At 36.8% G+C, this 22,473-nt stretch overlaps 1 protein-coding gene across 3 annotated transcripts in view; it reads right to left on the reverse strand.

Moving 5' to 3' along the window:
- The window catches only part of AFG2A (AFG2 AAA ATPase homolog A), a 334,449-nt gene that overhangs the window by 189,064 nt on the left and 122,912 nt on the right, over positions 1-22,473 (reverse strand). The window contains exon 15 of one of the 3 annotated variants that reach the window (XM_082639001.1): positions 15,161-20,547. The exons of the other annotated variants lie outside the window; for them this stretch is intronic. Within the exon in view, the coding sequence (XP_082495127.1) occupies positions 20,536-20,547 (12 nt within the window). The 3' untranslated portion in view covers positions 15,161-20,535. Of the gene's footprint in view, positions 1-15,160; positions 20,548-22,473 lie in introns of those variants that run through there. 3 annotated transcript variants of the gene reach the window in all.

Genomic DNA, 22,473 nt, shown 5'->3' on the forward strand with positions numbered 1-22,473 from the left:
TCTCCAGACCCTGCCAAGTGTCCGAGGGGCGTGGGATGGTTGGGGACCACCAGTTGAGAATCACTGCTACAGAAGATTGTAAAATCGCCACTATTAAAGATTTTAAAGAAAAGAATAGATAATCAACTTCCTGGATAGCTCAGACACTGATATAAAAGCTAGTTCTAATAGTTTTTGTTTGGTTTACAGCATCTTTTGAAGTTTTTCTTCTTCTTGTTGTTTGTTTCTATAAATCTCTCCCTCTAAACTTTCATGCAGAGTCAAAATTCTTATAACTTTAAAAAATAAGAGAAATGTCCTCAAAATAACTCTTGTATTGCCAGTGTACCCATTACTATATATGCTCATGTTTTTCTTCTTAACTTTGACAAAGACAACAAAATATAAACCTTCCAAATCAGGCTCAAAGTTGGGGGTTGTGAGGAGCTATATATGGAAACTAAAAATGAAATACAGGTAATTAGTAATTTAATTATTGACACTCCTGTTTGATTCATCAGCATAATCACTCTCCCCAAAGGTTGAACCGGTGAGGATTTTGCAAGCTATTAAAAACTGTTTATAGCCAGATTTTTTTTTTTTAAACTGGATATGAGGCTGCAGCATACTAAAGGCTATTACTAATGCAGGGGGATGTTTTAATCCCTGTAGAGATTGTCTGGGTAAGTGAGCAAAGACTCTAGCTGACAGCACAGATAATACAATTCAGTTCCAAGCCAAAGCACTGTATTTGTTTTTGTTGTTTTTCTCCTGTCCTATCAGCAGCCTGTCTCCATGGATTTGTCTGGGAGAATGATAAATAGTAATGCAAGCGACCCTCTCCATACCTCTAAATCATCCTCCTAGCAAAGACCCCAAGCAAAGCTTTTGGAAAGACCATCTTTTTAAATGTACATTTATATGTATAGTAGGTTACTTAAAACCAGTGAAAATAAACACAAGAAAATGCACATGCAGAGAGATAAGTATACAGAGCCTTCATTCCTTGAAGTTTAAAATACATTAGAGAAAAAAAGCCAATGACGATCATCAAATATTTGTAAATACATGAAACAGGAAATATAAATATGTGAATGACTCTCCACTAGCCCCTGGTAACTAACTTACAGTAGATTAGTTACACACCAGATTTGACTACCAATGGCCATCTGTGTACATGCCTTTAAAAAAAACTAACGCTCAAATTATCCTCTAAATCAAGGAAATAAGAATCTAAAGATACTTACTATACAGATATTAACTTCATCAAAAGTAAATGGCAAATTCATTCTGAAAAATGAAAATATCAAGAAAATAAAGCACACAGGAAAAATCTAAACAGAGTTTCTGTGCCCCGGGGACACTTTTGGAAGAATCTTAAAAACACCATACCAGAAGAAAAAATGTTAATTCTTGGGAATCAGATAAAGAAGAATAGAAACAAATTTACTATTCTGTATTTAAGTTTCTATCTTCTGCATTTTGTACTTTTAACCAACTAATTAGACAAAGTGATTCCATATCAATATTTCTCTGATGGAAGAGAAACTGAAATCTGAATGATGGAAAAAATTAAGTTTCATAAGACAACTGATAAACAAATATGAATTACAAAAAAAAATCCATCCTTAAATCAAGAACCATCTTGGGCAGTATTATTGTCTGATATGGACAGAATGAACATCACAGGACTCTAACAAAAAACTCAAAAGAGGACTGCATCTACACCTGAATTTTAATCTCAATACCTGAGGAACATATAAAACAAATAAAAATTAACAATTTAGCTCATCAATTTTTTTGGTTTTTCTTTACCTCCTTACTTGTCTTTAGAAGGACTCTATAGTTTCTCTTTGGCATTTACAGAAAATAACTAAATAACAATATTAAGTTGTCTTTTAAAATAATATTTCCAAAACCAAGGAGAAGGACCTTCCATTCAAAGGGAGGCTCTAAATAATTTTGGAGCCCAGAGATCTGAATTCATTCAGTCATTCAGTGATATACTCATTCAACAGATACTAATTTAAGTTCATCTCTGATATTAATAAACAGTATCCATAGGTCCTCTATTATTATAATAATCATTATTATAATAAGAATTAACATTATATAATGTTTAAGTACATACAAAACAACTTCACAACATTATTATAATTAACCTTTCACTCTTTCTTGGTTTTATGATCTACTAATGCAAGGGGAAAAGTTAAATTCATGATGAATAAGAGATAGAAATGGGAGGCAGCTGTAGGGAGTCTTGGAAAGTTACAGAATTAAATATAATATTAAAACTTAAATTTCCTGATTTTTCAAGACTAGTGTTCTTTTTCATATGCCACCACAAGACTTAAACATATAACTTTTATCACAAATGCTAATTCCTTCACTGCCCTATGGTTTCTCAGTCTTTCATCAAACAAAGTTTAATGAGCCCTTTTCATTGTCTTATTAAATGTAAAATCTGAGGGCTATCTCAAAATTTAGATGTTTATCTAACAAGATAACATCAAATTCTATATTAAACCAGAATATAAGGGTTCATATGTCATATATTCTCAAGTCACAGTAAAAACAAAAACATTATGTCTTAATGCTTTAAAAAGTGAAAACTCATTAAATGAGGCAAAGTATTCATTCTTAGAAAATTACACCTCTGAATTTAGAAAAACTAGAAGTGAATCTTATGTGAAGGGCTACAGAATGACATTATCTCAATTTCTTGGCTAATATGGCACGGTAATCCCAGTTAATGATATGAACAAAATAAACTATAGTCATAAAAAGTACCATATAACATCCCAGTTCCTTCAGCAGTCAATTTATATAATAAAGATGTCTTTGGGTAATGCCTTCATACACAACACTTTCAATTAAAAACTTTTGCAATATTAAATATTTTAAATAAAAATAAACTTTGAAAGTCATATTGCGATTATGTGCATGCATATATGTGGCTATATAATGACTAATAAATGTTAACAAGATGAGAGAGGTAAAATGGAAGGACATATGTCAGCTTAAAATTGGAAAGCAATGGCTTTAATTTGAAAATGATAGACAAGGAGGCATTTATTCCCTCCATGCACCACTCCCTGGAATTAGAAAACCGTTTCTTTTTGTAGAACACTCTTTCCAGGTAATTTAGAAGGATACTACATTACAAAATTTAAATTTTAAAAGTATACAGTGTAAATGTTACAATTTTTAAAATGAAGTGTCAATATAGAGTATAGTTATTTGGGAGCACACCATGACAATATATGAGAAATTGACATGCTGTAGGATAAAGAATAAGGTATTCAGAGGCAGAAAGCCCTGACGTACAATACTGCCTTTATTACTTATTAGTTCTTGAACCATGGCAAGCTATTAATCTCACTGAACATCAATCTTCCCATCTCCAAAATGTAAACAGAAATACTACTTTGCAGGGTCATTAGAATTACAGATGATGTTGCCTGCTCAATTAAAAATGGTAATATTTCTTGATTTTTCTGATTCCCTTCATGTACCTTCCCTTCAATTTTTACTTTAAAAATAATACCAAGAAAAAAATCCTACAATGAAATGCATAAAAGCATTTATTCATATTTATATAGGTAGACTTACCTATAATATTCAATATATGCATTATACTTTTATTTGGAATACACTTTTACTGCTTTGTTTTCCATGAAGAAAATCCTCACTGCTTATGAGAACATTTGGCTTTTCTCACTGTCTGAAGGAATACAGGTTCAGGTCACAAACTTGAATGTGAAATATCGACTCATGGAAACTTGGCTTCAGAATATTGTTCTCCTTACTAATTTTGCAAACTATGTAGGCAGGGTAATCAACTATCACCAAAACATACTCACGAATGTAACTAAAAAAGTTTTATGAGAAATTATTCTTATTATTTTAATAGCAATTAAATGTGCAAGCACATTACTTCCTCAAGGTCATCAGAAAAATTGATATAAACTCTAATCTTAGTGTGCACTTTTCTTTTCAATAAATATATTACTCAACTATGCAAAACAATTTTTACTAAACATTTATCTATTACGTCCAAGAAAAACTACATGAATGACATATAACTGGTGACAAAGTGAGGAGGTTAAGAATATAGGAAATACTAGTTTTCTCAATGAAGAACATATAAAACAAAAAGATACACAATTTAGGGGCTTCCCTGGTGGCGCAGTGGTTGAGAGTCTGCCTGCTGATGCAGGGGACAAGGGTGCGTGCCCCGGTCCGGGAAGATCCCACATGCCACAGAGCGGCTGGGCCCGTGAGCCATGGCCACTGAGCCTGCGCGTCCGGAGCCTATACTCCGCAACCAGAGAGGCTGCAACAGTGAGAGGCCCACGTAACGCAAAAAAAAAAAAAAAAAAAAAAAAAAAGATACACAATTTAGCTCAGCAAATTATTTTCATTTTGAATCAACAAAATTATAGCTGACATGAAAACACTGATGCTTTCCAAATATATTAATATAACTACTAAGAAGAGTATGTAAAGCAGGTCTCCTTCATGCTAACTGCTTACCATGTGTTCCAGGTACTTGGATGCATTAGTAAACAGAACAAAAATCCTTGCCCTTATGGAGTTTACACTGGGACAAGGGGAGATAAAACATAATAAACATTGTAAGTAAACTATATGGCAATAAATACTATAGAAAAAATAATTGAGTAGCATAGAAGGGAATCAGGAAAACCAGAGAAAAGGAGTTGGAGTATCTATGGTGTCAGATAACTGATAAGGTCATTGCCTAAGAGATGCAGTATTATTATTGCTTCAAACAAATGAGATCTGTCTTATTAGTATTTCCTAGCTCTTATAACTCCTACTAGCTTTCTACAACTGGTGTTATAATTAGTAGTAAAAAAGAGAGTCAAACATTTTTGTAGGACATTTGATTTTGCATCTCCATCACCTAGCACACAGCCTGGCACATAACAGATGCTCAATAAATATTTACTGAATGACTCAATCCAAGCCAATAAACAGTTTATCTGAACAGTTTTGGTCCCAAAATTTGTTCAGGGATTTTCGTAAAGGGTCAGACAGTAAATACTTTCATATTGTCATCTAAACAAGCAATGGGTGTGGCTGTTCCAATAAAACTTTATTTATAAAAACAGGCAGCAAGGGGGCTTCCTGGGTGGTGCAGTGGTTGAGAGTCCGCCTGCTGATGCAGGGGACACAGGTTCGTGCCCCGGTCCAGGAAGATCCCACACGCCACAGAGCGGCTGGGCCCATGAGCCATGGCCACTGAGCCTGTGCGTCCAGAGCCTGTGCTCCACAACGGGAGAGGCCACAACATTGAGAGGCCCACGTACCACAAAATAAAACAAAACAAAACAAAAACAGGCAGCAAGCACAGGAGTTTTCCAATCTCAGCTTACTTTATTCTATACCTAATTGGCTTAACCCTTCAGTTAAAACTTCCTGGGGGTATAAAGGTAAATTTATATCTACTTGCAAATGCTTACATTTTTAATTCTAATCAACTAACTCAAATAAACAAAACATAATTACAACAATAACAATACATGCAAACTCCACTTCTCCCTCCTTCTCTCTTTTCTTCTGTCTCCTTTTCTCCTTTCCTTTCCCTTTCTCTTTCTTAAGTGAAGATTGGTTAACTCACTCAAACTGACAAAAGCTACTACGCTAGCTGATGTTAGCCCATAGTTTTTATGAGGGAGAACATACAGACATGCAGCACCAGTCAACTGGTAATACAATGCAAATGTCAGAGACTGAATTCAGGTTTATAAATGCAAAAGCAGAAGATGGTCAAAGTATTAAACAAGCAAACAATTCAAAGACATTAAATCTGACACAGAATTTAAGAATTAATTTAGTTAGTGGTTCAGAGTATGAGTTCTGAAATTGCCTGAATCTATTAAACTGCCAGCCCCAGTGAATTAGGCAATTTACTTACTCTTTTAAAGTAATAGTCTCGGGGCTTCCCTGGTGGTGCAGTGGTTGAGAATCTGCCTGCTAATGCAGGGGACACAGGTTCGAGCCCTGGTCTGGGAGGATCCCACATGCCGCGGAGCAACTAGGCCCGTGAGCCACAACTACTGAGCCTGCGCGTCTGGAGCCTGTGCTCCTCAACAAGAGAGGCCGCAATAGTGAGAGGCCCACGCACCGCGATGAAGAGTGGCCCCCACTTGCCACAACTAGAGAAAGCCCTCGCACAGAAACGAAGACCCAACACAGCAAAAATAAATAAATTAATTAATAAACTCCTACCCCCAACATCTTCTAAAAAAAAAAAAAAGTTATAGTCTCCTCAGCTGTAAACCAGGGACAATAGCGCCTACCTCATAAAGTCACTGCAATCAATAAAATTATCAGCCTTCTACTGGAGTTTGAAAAAGCACACCTTCATTTTATCCAGAAGAGGAAATGAGTACATCATTAAGCCTGAAAATAAGGGATTAATGGAGGAGAACTCTTAAATCTCCAAAAGTATGCTACATGTGCTTAAAAATACAATTTTGCTCACCCTCCCCACACATTAACATTTAATTTTCTTCACCTTTCTACTTATATAAAATATACTACCTCTTATTTTTATGTTATTACATTAAATACTCTTTTTTGTACTTTAATACCAAAAAGAAGTTTGAGAATCAAGATTTCCAAAAGGTATGAGTATGATGATTGGCTTATACTTGTTTTTTTCCATAAGAAAGTATAACTCTGAATAGGTCTGCCATCAAATGCCATCAAATATGTAACCTTTGGGCCATAAATTTTACTGGCATAAGAGATTAAAAAGCTACTGGGAAGGTAAACACTATTACTTGATATGCAATATAATGATGTATCCAAATCCCTGGTCTGGTTTACCTGCACTGTTCCTTCCAGGAGACAAGAATATAATCTAGCATTAAAAAAAAAAAAGAAAGGAAAACTATATTTTCATAATTTTAGTTATACTTTATTACAATAAAAAAACAGATTTAAAACTGTCCATAATACATGCATAACAAATTAACTGACTTTTGTTACTTAATAACCTTACTAAAAGATTTATTTGTAAAATCTCTAGTTTGCCAAATTTTTACTAAGAAACCAAATTCTCTAAGAATCTTCCCAGCACCAAAATTCTATCTGTTCTGCCCTAAAAGCTGGGTGGTAATATTTGAAAGCAAAATCTGCTGAAGCAGTTCTGAGCTTACTGAGGCAGTGACAAAGGGAGGTCTGTGTAAATGGGTTATCAGAAGATAATCAAGGCTGGGAAAAGAGCCAAGATGCAGGAGGCTTTACCTCCAAGAAGGTACTACTGAGGACAAACTGTTGCTGAAATAAAGCTGACATTTTCCTTTGCATTTACAATTAAAAAGTTTTTTTCAAGTGTGTTTAATGGTCAGGTTTATTGAGATACACTTTAAGTACTACAAAATTCTCTATTTTTAGTTTTACAGATAGAAATGTTTTGACAAACACATACAGTCCGATAATCACCACTACAGCCAAAATACAGAGTATTTCTATCCTCCCAGAAAGTTTCCTCATGGTGCTCTGTGGTCCAGGGCCTTTCCCTCAATTCTCAAATCTGATATCTGTCCCTATCATCCTGCCTTTTTCAGACTGTCCCACAAATGGAATCAGTCATTATATTCTGTAGCCTTTTGTATCTGGCTTCTTTCATCCAGCATTACACTTTTAAGATTTCATTCATCTTGTTGCATGTATCAGTAGTTTATTCCTTTCTACAGCTGAATAGTACATCACTGTAGGAACATATCACAATTTCTTTATCCATTCATCAGTTGATAGACATTTGGGGCTGTTTACGTGATTATGAACAAAGCTGCCTTAAACATTTACTTATAGGTCTTTGTGTGGACAAATGTTTAAATTTCTCTTGGACAAATACCTAGGAGTAGGATTGCTATATAGTATAAGTATGTATTTAACTATATAAGAAACTTTTATTTAAAAAAATTGATAACTTCACTTAAACTGTGAAGAAAGATACTAAATTGATGGTATACCATAGTTTTTATGAGAGAGAAAACACTACTAATCCTGCACAAGTTATCGAGCTAAGGAATACATTGGTGTTGTGTAAAATATAGAGTGCTTATATTTGACTAGAATCATTTAGATAACATGTAAATCACCCAGAGCAGGCCTGGTGCAGAGTATAAACCTAATGACTGCTGGTTCTCTCTCCAATGTTCAAACTTCCCTTTTCTTAATGTTCCCAACTCCCCCAGACCCAAACTTACATAAACGTACACTTAAACTTAAATCTTATTTGTTAAATAAGTTATACAGTAGAACAAAAACACACAAAAATTTCAACTACTATTTTTAAAAGCAAAGCCAATTCCACTCACTCCCTTAAGCTGTTCATTCTTCAGCTGCAGGAGGGGAAGCCTCTAAAAGCAGCAGATCCTGAGTAATATTCTGTTGTGTATATACATATATGCCACATCTTCTTTATCCATCCATCTGTTGATGGACACTTGGGTTGCTTCCATGTCTTGGCTATTGTAAATAGTGCTGCTATGAACACTGGGGTGCATGTACTTTTTTTGAAATTGAGTTTCTGGTTTTTCTGGATATATACTCAGGAGTGGGACTGCTGGATCATATGGTAACCATTTTTAGTCTTTTGAGGAACCTCCATACTGTTTTCCACAGTGGCTCTACCAATTTACATTCCCACCATCTGTGTAAAGGGTTCCCTTCTCTCCACTTCCTCTCCAACATTTGTTGTTTACAGACTTTTTGACAATAGCCATTCTGAGAAGTGTGAAGTGATATCTTATTGTGGTTCTGATTTGCATTTCTCTAATAATTAGTGATGCTGAGCATCTTTTCATGTGCCTGTTAGTCATCTGTATGTCTTCTTTGGAAAAACGGCTATTCAGGTCTTCTGCCCATTTTTTATTTGGGTTGTTTGTTTTTTTTTGATATTGAGTTGTATAAGCTATTTATATATAATAAGTGAGAGACACATACTGTATGATATCACATATGCAACCTAAAAAATGAAACAAATGGATTTATACAGCAAAGCAGAAACAGAAAACAGATATAGAAAACAAACTAGTGGTTACCAGTGGGGAGAGAAAAGAGGGGAGGGGCATGTTAGTATGGGATTAAGAGATACAAACTACTATGTATAAAATAGATAAGCAACAAAAATATATTGTATAACACAGGGGATTATAACCATTATACTGTAATAACTTTTAATGAAGGATAAACTGTAAAAATATTGAATCAATATACTGTACACCTGAAACTAATATAATACTGTAAATCAACTATACTTCAATCAATCAATAAATAGGTAAAGTAAATGAATACATAAAAATGTAATGGATGACTAAAAAAATTAAAATAGAAGCAGTAGATCCTACACACAGGAAACATTTCAGGTAAGCATCACCATCTTGTGTCCAAAAAGAGTAATTGCAATAACAAATTTATTGTCAAATAGAGAACACAGATAGATGATGACAGAGACCAGCAAGTATGAGATCTAAAATCCATTTTTCCAAATTTACTCTGATGTATACGCCAATACATTATGGCATACAAAGTCTACACTGTTCATGTTTGATGATTATAATATTTCAAAATTTAACTGTATTTCAAATTAGATGGCCTATACCTTAGGAAAAGAACTGAGTTTTCTTATATTATATGCCCCTGTCTGATACTTTTGCACACCGCTTCCAAACACAGAAACACACACACTGAATATAATGCCAGACAAAAAAATGGATTACTGCTAACGCTCTCTATGCACTTTAAAAGTAATCACCAAATTAGCTCTTCTATTAATGATTTTAAAATATTCATTAAATGGCTTCAGATTTAGTTCTTGGCTACACTCAACATTAGTTCCCTAATATGAGATTCTATAAGCATTAATAATCCAAGTGAAGAAGATTTTTCAACTTTCAAAGTAACTCAATTTTAAATAATCATATAGACATTTCTATTTTAAGTAAAAGTTATTTTTACATTAATAGAAGCTTTTAAAAAGAGCATACAAAATACACCAAAATATTACAGGCTGAACAGACAACTGTGAAAAGAGAAAATATGCAGCTCAACAAGTTTTCCTTTTTGAAAGAATAATAAATTTTCAGGGAAGAAGTTAAAGTGTTCTTCAACTGTCAACTAAGTTCTCTATTACACAACAGCACCTTTAAGGCTGATTTATGGCTTTCCCCCCCCTTTTCTGACAATCAAGTGGTTAAAAAGAAAAGTCACTTTTGTACCTGGATGATATTTGCTTACTTTATAACCTGTACGAAGAAAGGAACTTTTCAATAACAAGAAAGTTTGAAAAGGTGATATCTGAAAAAACTTTTTTAAAAAAGACAAATAAAACCCAAAAAACCAAAAGAGAAACCTCAGACATCTGTTTGGTAAATATCAACCTTTTATGTAGCATTTGTAATCTCTATTACTATCTATCTCTGTGTCACAAAGTAAGAGAATTGTAGAATATTACTGATATATCAGAGATTGTCTAGTACAGCTTTGACAGGTACAGAAACAGAGGCCCAGAGAGGCTAAATAATTTCAAAGAATACACAGTTTGATAGCAACAGAGCTAGAGTTAGAAACCAAGATCCCTTCATCTGTCTTTTTCTTTTATTTTCCAAACAGGTTCACTTCATTTTTATTTTATTGAGATATAATTTACATCCCATAAAATATACCCATCTAAAGTGTACACTTCAGTGTCTGTAGTACAACCATCAACAGTCTAGTTTTATAATATTTTCATCATCTGGAAAATTTCCCTCATGCACATTTGTAGTCAATCTTCACTCCCACGCTCAATCAATAATCTGCTTTCTATCTCTATAGGTGTGACTTTTCTAGAAATTTCATACAAATGGAATGATACAATATGTAATCTTTTATATTTTCTTTTACTTAGAGAAACGTCCCTGAATTTCACCCATGTTATTGTGTACATCAGTTATTCATTCCATTTTTTATTGAAGTACAACTGACTTCCAATATTATATTAGTTTCAGGTGTACAAAACAGTAACTTGATATTTTTACACATTATGAAATGATCATGACAATAAGTCTACCTACCATCAATCACCACATACAGTTATAATAATGTTTATTGACTATATTCCCTATGCTGTACATGACATCCCCGTGACATATTTATTTTTTACCTGGAAGTTTATACCCCTTAATTCCCTTTACCTATTTTGCCCATCCCCTCACTCCCTTACACTCTGGCAACCACTAGTTCATTCTCTGTATCTATGAGTCTGTTTTGTTAGGTTTGTTCATTTGTTATGCTTTTTAGATTCCACATGTAGATGAAATAACATAGTATTTATGTTTCTCTGTCTGACTTATTCCACTTACCATAATACCCTCTAGGTCCACCCATGTTGTTCCAAATGGCAAGATTACAATTTTTTTATGGCTGAGTAATACTCCATTGTGTGTGTGTGTGTGTGTATGTGTATCACATCTTTATCCACTCATTTATCGTTGGGCACTTAGATTGCTTCCTTATCTTGGCTATTGTAAATAATGCTGCAATAAGCACTGGGGTGCATATATCTTCTTGTATTAGTGTTTTTGTTTCTTGGATAAGTCTCCAGAAGTGGAATTTCTGGGTAATATGGTAGTTCTACTTAATCCTCGCTAATACTTTTTTTTTTTTTTTTTCCCCTGATACACGGGCCTCTCACTGTTGTGGCCTCTCCCGTTGCGGAGCACAGGCTCCGGACGCAAAGGCTCAGCAGCCATGGCTCATGGGCCCAGCCGCTCCGCGGCATGTGGGATCTTCCCAGAGTGGGGCACGAACCCGTGTCCCCTGCATCGGCAGGCGGACTCTCAACCACTGCGCCACCAGGGAAGCCCTCCCTCCCTAATACTTTTTAATTTTTGTCTTCTTGAAAACAGCTCTGAGAGGTGTAAGGTAATATATCATTGTGGTTTTGATTTGCATTTCCCTAATAATTATGATGTTGAGCATCATTTCATGTGTCTGTTGGTCATCTGTGTGTCCTCTTTGGAAAAATATGTATTCTCCACCCATTTTTTAATTGAGTTGTTTACTGATGTTGAGTTGTATGAATTCTTTGTACATTTTAGATATTAACCCCTTCTTGGATATATTATTTGTAAATATCTTCTCCCATTCAGTAGATGGTGGCCTTTTCATTTTATTGGTAGTTTCTTTCACTGTGCAAAAGCTTTTTATTTTGATGTAGTCCTATTTATTTATTTTTGCTTTTGTTGTCCTTGCCTCAGGAGACAGATCCAAAAAAAAAATTGCTAAGACCAATGTCAAAGAGCTTCTATGTTTTCTTCTAGGAGTTTTATGGTTTTAGGTCTTATGTTTAAATCTTTAATCTATTTTGAGTTTATTTGCATATGGTATAAGAAAGTAATCCAGTTTGAATCTTTCACATGCAGCTGTCCAGTATTCCCACCATTTATTGAAAGAGACTGTTTTTTCCCCATTGTACATTCTTGACTCCACTGACATAGATTAATTGCCTATATAAGCACGGATTTATTTCTGGGTTCTCTATTTTGTTCCATTGATCTGTATGTCTCTTTCTGTGCCAGTACCATACTGTTTTGATTACTATATTTCTGTAGTACAATTAGAAATCAAAAAGCATCATGCGGGCTTCCCTGGTGGCACAGTGGTTGAGAGTCTGCCTGCCGATGCAGGGGACACGGGTTCGTGCCCCGGTCCGGGAGGATCCCACATGCCATGGAGCAGCTGGGCCCGTGAGCCATGGCCACTGAGCCTGCACATCCAGAGCCTGTGCTCCACAACAGGAGAGGCCACAACAGTGAGAGGCCCGCGTACCACAAAAAAAAAAAAAAAAAAAAAAGCATGATGCCTCCTACTTTGTTTTTCTCTCAAGACTGCTTTGGCTATCCTTTGTAGTTCCATACAACTTTTGAGGATTATTTGTTCAAGCTCTATGAAAAATGCCACTGGAACTCTAATAGGGATTGCACTGACTCTGTAGATTGCTTTGGGTAGTACGGACATTTTAACAATATTGATTCTTCCAATCCAAAAGCACAGTGTATCTTTCCATTTATTTGAGTCATATTTAATTTCCTTCATTAATGTCTTATAACTTTTAGAGTACACGTCTTCACTCCATGGTTAAACGAATTCCTAGGTATTTTATTTTATTTATTTATTTTTAATTTTTATTTGTTTTGCAGTACGCAGGCCTCTCACTGCTGTGGCCTCTCCCATTGTGGAGCACAGGCTCCGGACGTGCAGGCTCAGCGGCCATGGCTCACGTGCCCAGCTGCTCCACGGCATGTGGGATCTTCCCGGACCAGGGCACGAACCCGTGTCCCCTGCATCGGCAGGCGGACTCTCAACCACTGCGCCACCAGGGAAGCCCGGTATTTTATTTTTGATGCAATGGAAAATGGAATTGTTTTCTTAACTTCTGATAGCTTTTTGTTAGTGTATAGAAATGGAACAGGTATGGTATATTAATTTTGTACCCTACAAATTTACTAAATTCATTTATAGCTCTACTACATTTTTGGCGGAGTCTTTGGGGTTTTCTATATACAATATCATGTCATCTGCAAATGCTGAAAGTTTAACATATTCCTTCCCAATTTGGATGCTTTTTACTTCCTTTCCTTGAATATTCTCTGGCTAGGACTTCCAATACTATGTTGAATAGATGAGGCAACTGGGCATCCTTCTCTGGTTCCTGATCTTAGAGGAAGACCTTTCAGCTTTTCAATACTGAGTCTGATGTTAGTTCTTGGTGTGCCATATATGGCCTTTATATATTGAGATATGTTCCCTCTCTACCCACTTTGTTGAGAGCTATTATAATGAATGAATGGATATAGAATTTCGCCAAACACTTTTTCTGCACCTACTGAGATGATCACATGATTTTATCATTTGTTTTGCTAATATGGTATACTATTTTGACTGACTTGCAGATACTGAACTATCCTTGAATCCCTGGAATGCATCCCACTTGATCAATGTGTATGTTCCTTTTAATGTGTTGCTGAATTTGGTTTGCCAATATTTTATTCAGAATTTTTGCATTTATGTTCACCATGGATGTTGATATGTAATTTTCTTTTTTTGTTGTGTCTTTGGTTTTGGTATCAGGGTAATTAATGCTGACCTTGTGGAATGAGTTTAAGGGCATTCCTTCCTCTTCAATTATTCTGGAATACTTTGAGGATACTATTACTTCTCCTTTAAATGTTTGATATAATTCACCTGTGAAGCCATCTGATCCTAGACTTTTGTTTGTTGGGGCTTTTTCAATTAATGATTCAAGTTCTTTACTACTAATCGGTCCATTCAGATTTTTTATTTCTTCCTGTCTAAGCCTTTGAAGATTGCATGTTTCTATGCATTTGTCCGTTTCCTCTGGGGTGTCCAATTTGTTGTAGTGTAATTGTAGCAATTTTTTATGACTTTTTGTATTTCCATGGAACTAGCTGTAATTTCTCTTGAATATCTAGTTTTATTTATTTGGGCCCTCTTTCTTTCACAATGATTATAGCTAAAGGTTTGGGAATTTTATTTTTTCAAAGAAATAGCTCTTGGTTTCATTGATCTTTTCTATTGTTTTTTAAGTCTCTACTTCATTTATTTCTGCCCTGATCTTTATTACTTCCTTCCTTCTACTAACTGTGCGCTTTGTCTTTTTCTCGTTCCTTTGGGTGTGAAGATAGATTGAGATTTTTCGTGTTTCTTGAGGTAGGCTTATATTGCTATAAACTTGCATCTTAGACTACATTTGCTGAGTGCAACAGATTTTGGAAAGTTGTGTTTCTATTTTCATTTCTCTCAAGGTTATTTTTTCATTTCCTCCTTGATTTCTTCATTGACCCATTTGTTGCTTAGTAGCATGTTGTTCAGTTCTCTATGTGTCTGTATTTTCTCCAGTTGTCCTGTAATTCATTTCTGGTTTCATACTGTTGTGCTCGGAAAAGATGCTTGATATGATATTAATCTTCTTAAATTTACTCATTTTTTAATTTGTTAACATCTTTATTGGTGTATAATTGCTATAAAATGTTGTTAGTTTCTGCTGTATAACAAAGTGAATCAGCTATATGTATACATAGATCCCATCCCTCTTGAGCCTGCTTCCCACCCTCCCTATTCCACCCCTCTAGGTGGTCACAAAGCACCAAGCTGATCTCCCTGTGCTATGAAGCTGCATCCCACTAGCTATTTTACATTTGGTAGTGTATATACATCAATGCCACTCTCTCACTTCATCCTAGCTTACACGTCCCCCTCCCTGTGTCCTCAAATCCATTCCCTATGTCTGGATCTTTATTCCTGTCCTGCCCCTAGGTTCATCAGAACCATTTTTTAAAAACATTTCATACATATGTATTAGCATACAGTATTTGGTTTTCTCTTTCTGACTACTTCACTCTGTATGACAGACTTTAGGTCCATCCACCACCTCACTACAAATAACTCAGTTTTGTTTCTTTTTATGGCTGAATAATATTCCATTGTATGTATGTGCCACATCATCTTTATCCATTCATCTGCCAGTGGACACATAGGTTGCATCCATGTCCTGGCTATTGTAAACAGTGCTGCAGTGAACACTGGGGTGCATGCATCTTTTGGATTTATGGATTCTCCGGGTATATGCCCAATAGTGGGATTGCTAGGTTATATGGTGGTTCTATTTTTAGTTTTTTAAGGAACCTCCGTACTCTTCTCCATACTCTATCAATTTATATTCCCACGAACAGTGCAAGAGGGTTCCCTTTTTCCACACCCTCTCCAGCATTTATTCTATACACATTTTCTGATGATGGCCATTCTAACTGATGTGAGGTGATACCTCATTGTGGTTTTGGTTTGCATTTCTCTAATGATTAGTGATGTTGAGCATCCTTTCATGTGTTTGTTGCCAATCTGTATATCAGCTTTGGAGAAATGTCTATGTAGGTCTTCTGCCCATTTTTGGATTGGGTTGTTTGCTTTTTTGATATTGAGCTGCATGAGCTGCTTGTAAATTTTGGAGATTAATCCTTTGTCAGTTGATTCGTTTGCAAATATTTTCTCCCATTCTGAGGGTTGTCTTTTTGTCTTGTTTATGGTTTCCGTTGCTGTGCAAAATTTTTTAAGTTTCATTAGGTCGAATTTGTTTATTTTTGTTTTTATTTCCATTTCTCTAGAAAAGGATCTTGCTGTGATTTATGTGATAGAGTGCTCTGCCTATGTTTCCCTCTAAGAGCTTTATAGTGTCTGGCCTTACCTTTAGGTCTTTAATCCATTTTGAGTTTATTTCTGTGTATGGTGTTAAGGAGTGTTCTAATTTCATTCTTTTACATGTAGCTGTCCAGTTTTCCCAGCACCACTTATTGAAGAGGCTGTCAATTCTCCATTGTATATTCTTGCCTCCTTTGTCAAAGATAAGGCGACCATATCTGCGTGGGTTTATCTCTGGGCTTTATATCCCATTCCATCGATCTATATTTCTGTTTTTGTGCCAGTACCATACTGTCTTGAATACAGTAGCTTTGTAGTATAGTCTGAAGTCAGGGAGCCTGATTCCTCCAGCTCCATTTTTCTTTCTCAAGATTGTTCTGGCTATTCGGGGTCTTTTGTATTTCCATACAAATTGTGAAATTTTTTGTTCTAGCTCTGTGAAAAATGCCCTTGGTAGTTTGATAGGGATTGCACTGAATCTGTAGATTGCTTTGGATAGTATACTCATTTTCACAATGTTGATTCTTCCAATCCAAGAACATCTGTCTGTATTGTCTTTGATTTTTTTCATCAGTGTCCTATAGTTTTCTGCATACAGGTATTCTGTCTCCTTCGGTAGGTTTATTCCTAGGTATTTTATTATTTTTGTTGTAATGGTAAATGGGAGTGTTTCCTTAATTTCTCTTTCAGATTTTTCATTGTTAGTGTATAGGAATGCAAGAGATTTCTGTGCACCAATTTTGTATGCTGCTAGTTTACCAAATTCATTTTCTGGTAGCATCTTTAGGATTCTCTATGTATAATATCATATTATCTGCAAACAGTGACAGTTTTACTTCTTCTTTTCTGATTTGGATTCCTTTTTTTTTCTTTTATTTCTCTGATTGTAATGGCCAAAACTTCCAAAACTATGTTGAATAATAGTGATGAGAGTGGGAAACCTCATCATGCTCCTGATCTTAGAGAAAATGGTTTCAGTTTTTCACCACTGAGAATGATATTGGCTGTGGGTTTGTCATACATGGCCTTTATTATGTGAGGTAAGTTCCCTCTATGCCTTTTTTCTGGAGAGTTTTTATCACAAATGGGTGTTGAATTTTGTCGGAAACTTTTTCTGCAGCTACTGAGATGATCATATGGTTTTTACCTTCAATATGTTAAAATGGTGTATCACATTGATTGAGTTGCATATATTGAAGAATCCTTGCATTCCTGGGATAAACCCCACTTGATCATGGTGTATGATCCTTTTAATGTGCTGTTGGATTCTGTTTGCTAGTACTGTGTTGGGGACTTTTCATCAGTGATGTTGGCCTGTAGTTTTCTTTCTTTGTGACATCTTTGTCTGGTTTTGGTATCAGTGTGATGGTGGCCTCGTAGAATGAGTTTGGGAGTGTTCCTCCCTCTGCTATACTTTGGAAGAGTTTGAGAAGGATAGGTGTTAGCTCGTCTCTAAATGTTTGATAAAATTCACCTGTGAAGCCATCTGGTCCTGGGCTTGTTTGTTGAAAGATTTTTAATCACAGTTTCAATTTCAGTGCTTGTGATTGGTCTGTTTATATTTTCTATTTCTTCCTGGTTCAGTCTCAGAAGGTTGTGCTTTTCTAAGAATTTGTCCATTTCTTCCAGGTTGTCCATTTTATTGGCATAGACTTGCTAGTAGTAATCTCTCATGATCCTTTGTATTTCTGCAGTGTCAGTTGTTACTTCTCCTTTTTCATTCTATTGATTTGAGTCTTCTCCCTTTTTTTCTTGATGAGTCTGGCTAATGGTTTATCAATTTTGTTTATCTTCTCAAAGAACCAGCTTTTAGTTTTATTGATCTCTGCTACTGTTTTCTTCATTTCTTTTTCATTTATTTCTGATCTGATCTTTATGATTTCTTTCCTTCTGCTAACTTTGGGCTCTTTTTGTTCTTCTTTCTCTAACTGCTTTAGGTGTATGGTTAGATTATTTATTTGAGATTTTTCTTGTTTCCTGTGGTAGGATTGTATTGCTATAAACTGCCTTCTTAGAATTGTTTTTGCTGCATCCCATAGGTTTTGGGTCGTCGTGTTTTCATTGTCATTTGTTTCTTGGTATTTTTTGATTTCCTCTTTGATATCTTCTTCAGTGATGTCTTGGTTATTTAGTAGAGTATTGTTAGCCTCCATGTGTTTGTGTTTCTTACAGTTTTTTCCTGTAATTGATATCTAGTCTCATAGCATTGTGGTCTTGAAGATACTTGATACAAATTCAATTTTCTTAAATTTACCGAGGCTTGATTTCTGACCCAAGATATGATCTATCCTGGAGGATGTTTTATGAGCACTTGAGAAGAAAGTGTATTCTGTTGTTTTTGGATGGAATGTCCTATAAATGTCAATTAAGTCCAGCTTATCTAATGTGTCATTACAGCTTGTGTTTCCTTATTTATTTTCATTTTGGATGATCTGTCCATTGGTGAAAGTTGGGTGTTAAAGTCCCCTAGTATTATTACTGTCGATTTCCACTTTTACAGCTGTTAGCATCTGCGTTATGTATTGAGGTGTTCCTATGTTGCGTGCATAAATATTTACAAGTGTTGTATCTTCTTCTTAGATTGTTCCCTTGATCATTATGTAGTGTCCTTCTTTGTCTCGTCATAGCCTTTATTTTAAAGTCTATTTTGTCTGATAGGAGAATTGCTACTCCAGCTTTCTTTTGATTTCCATTTGCATGGAATATCTTTTTCCGTCCCCTTTCAGTGTGTATGTGTCCCTAGGTCTGAAGTGGGTCTCTTGTAAACAGCATATATAAGGGTCTTGCTTCAGTATCCATTCAGCCAGTCTATGTCTTTTGGTTGGAGCATTTAATCCATTTACATTTAAGGCAGTTATCAATATGTATGTTCCTATTACCATTTTCTTAATCTTTTGGGGTTTGTTTTTGAAGGTCTTTTCCTTCTCTTGTGTTTCCTGCCTAGAGAAGGTCTTTTAGCATTTGTTGTAAAGCTAGTTTTGTGGTACTGAATTCTCTTACCTTTTGCTTGTCTGTAAACATTTTAATTTCTCTGTCAAATCTGAACGAGATCCTTGCTGGGTAGAGTAATCTTGGTTGTACATTATTCCCTTTCATTAGTTTAAATATGTCCCACCACTCCCTTCTGTCTTGCAGAGAGTTTCTGCTGAATGATCAGTTGTTAACCTTATGGGGATTGCCTTGTATGTTATCTGTTGCTTTTCCTTTGCTGCTTTTAATATTTTTTCTTTGTATTTAATTTTTGGTAGTTTGATTAATATGTGTCTTGGCGTGTTTCTCCTTGGATTTACCCTGTATGGGATTCTCTGAGCTTCCTAGACTTGATTGACTATTTCCTTTTCCGTGTTAGGGAAGTTTTCAACTACAATCTCTTCAAATATTTTCTCAGACCCTTTCTTTTTCTCTTTTTCTTCTGGGACCCCTACTATTCGAATGTTGGTGTGTTTAATGTTGTCCCAAAGGTCTCTGAGACTGTACTCAAGTCTTTCCATTCTTTGTTCTTTATTCTGCTCTGCGGCAGTTACTTCCACTATTTTATCTTCCAGGTCAGTTATCCGTTCTTCTGCCTCAGTTATTCTGCTATTGAATCCTTCTAGAGAATTTTAAATTTCACTTACTGTGTCGTTCAGCATTGTTTGTTTGTTTGCTCTTTAGTGCTTCTAGGTCCTTGTTAAGTGTTTCTTGTATTTTCTCCATTCTATTTCCAAGATTTTGGATCATATTTACTGTCATTACTCTGAATTCTTGTGCAGGTAGACTGCCTATTTCCTCTTCATTTGTTTGGTCTGGTGGGTTTTTACCTTGTTCCTTCATCTGCTGCGTATTTCTCTGTCTTCTCGTTTTGTTTAACTTACTGTGTTGGGGTCTCCTTTTTGCAGGCCACAGGTTCGTAGTTCCCATCTGTTTTTGGTGTCAGTGGGTGAGGCTGGTTCAGGGGCGTGTGTAGGCTTCCTGATAGAGGGGACTGGTGCATGTGTTCTGGTGGGTGGGACCAGATCTTGTCTTTCTGGTGGGCAGGGCCATGTCCAGTGGTGCTTTTGGGGTGTCTGTGAACTTAGTATGATTTCAGGCAACCTCTCTGCTAATGGGTGGGGTTGTTCCTGTCTTGCTAGTTGTTTGGCATGGCGCATGCAGCACTGGAGCTTGCTGGACATTGGGTGGAGCTGGGTCTTAGTGTTGAAATGGAGATCTCTGGGATACCTCTTGCCGATTTATATTACATGGGGCTGGGAGGTCTTTGGTGGTCCAGTGTCCTGGACTCGGCTCTCCCAGCTCGGGGGCTCAGGTCAGACACCTGGACGGAGCACCAGGACCCTGTCAGCCACACAGCTTAGAAGAAAAGGAAGAACAAAAAGGAAGAAAAAAAAATTTTAAGTTAAAATAAATAAATAAAATAAAATTAATAAAATTTAAGAAAGAAAAGAAAGAAAGAAAGAAAGGAAAGAAAGAACAATCAAACCAATAAACATATCCACCAATGGTATCAAGCATTAAAAACTAAACTAAGAGAAACAAAAAAATCAGAAACAAATCAGTCACAGACAGCAAACCCCAAGTCTACAGTTGCTCCCAAAGTCCACTGCTTCCATTTTGGGAACATTGGTTGTCCATTCAAGTACCCACAGATGCAGGGTTTATCAAGTTGACTGTGAGCATTTAATCTGCTGCTCCTGAGGCAGCACAGAAAAATTTCCCTTTCTCTTCTTTGTTTGCACAGCTCCTGGGGTTCAGCTTTGGATTTGGCCCCGCCTCTGCGTGTAGGTCACCTTCAGGCATGTGGTCCCGCCCAGACAGGAAGGGGTTAAAGCAGCAGCTGATTAGGGCTCTCTTGCTCTCTCAGGCCGGGGAGAAGGAGGTAATCATAATTGGGATGTGGGGCGAGCCTGCAGTGGCACAGGCCGGCATGACACTGCAAAAGCCTGAGGCATGCCATGTGCTCTCCCAGGGAAGTTGTCCCTGGATCTCGGGACCCTGGCAGTGGCGTGCTGCACAGGCTCCCGGGGGTGGGGGCGTGTGGGTAGTGACCTGTGCTTGCACACAGGATACTTGGTAGCAGCAGCCTTTAGCATTCTATGCCCGTCTCTGGGGGTCTGAGCTGATAGCTGCAGCTCGTGCCCGTCTCTGGAGCTTGCTTAGGTGGTGCTCTGCCTTCTGTGGGCACACAGGGAAGGAATCTCGTCTCCTCACACACCCTGAAAAAATGGTCTCTTGCCTCTTCAGCAGGTCCAGAGTTTTTCCTGGACTCCCTCCTGGCTAGCTGTGGTGCTAGCCCCCTTCAGGCTGTCTTCACGCAGCCAACCCCAGTTGTCTCCCTGGGGTCTGACCTCCGAAGCCCAAGCCTCAGCTCCCAGCCCACACCTGCCCCAGCAGGCGAGCAGACAAGCCTCTCAGGCTGGTGAGTGCTGGTCAGCAGCAATCCTCTGTGAGGGAATCTTTCTGCTTTGCCCTCTGCACCCCTGTTGCTGCGCTCTCCTCTGTGGCTCCAAAACTTCCTCCCACCCACCCCCCATCTCCACCAGTGAAGGGGCTTCCTAGTGTGTGGAAGCTTTTCCTCCTTCATAGCTCCCTCCCAGAGGTGCAGGTCCCATCCCTATGCTTTTGTCTCTGTTTTTTTTTTTCTTTTGCCCTACCCAGGTACGTGGGGATTTTCTTGCCTTTTGGGAAGTGTGAGGTCTTCTGCCATCACTCAGTAGGTGTTCTGTAGGAGTTGTTCCACATGTAGATGTATTTCTGATGTATTTGTGGGGACGAAGGTGATCTCCGTGTCTTACTCTTCCACCATCTTGAAGGTCCCCTTCCTTAAATTTATTAAGACTTGTTTCGTGGTCTAACATGTGATCTATTCTGGAGAATGTTCCATGCACACTTCAATGTGTATTCTGATGTTTTTGATGGAATGTTGTATATATGTCGATTAATTTAATATGATTTAATGTGCCATTTAAGGCCACTGTTTCCTTATTGATTTTTCTGTCTGGATGATCTATCTGTTGATGTAAGTGAGGTATTAAAGACCCCTACTGTTATTGTATTACCATCAATTTCTCCTTTTATGTCTAGTAATATTTCCTTTACACATTTAGATGCTCCTATGGTGGGTACATAAATATTTACAAATGTATCTTCTTCTTAGATTGACCCTTTTTTCACTTTGTAATGCCCGTCTTTGTCCTTTGTTAGGATCTTTGTTTTAAAGTCTATTTTGTCCGATACATCTATTGCTACCCCAGCTTTCTGTGTTTCCATTTGCACGGA

Source organism: Mesoplodon mirus, assembly GCF_964341445.2.
Source record: "Mesoplodon mirus genome assembly, chromosome: 2".
In the NCBI taxonomy this organism is placed as follows: domain Eukaryota; kingdom Metazoa; phylum Chordata; class Mammalia; order Artiodactyla; family Ziphiidae; genus Mesoplodon; species Mesoplodon mirus.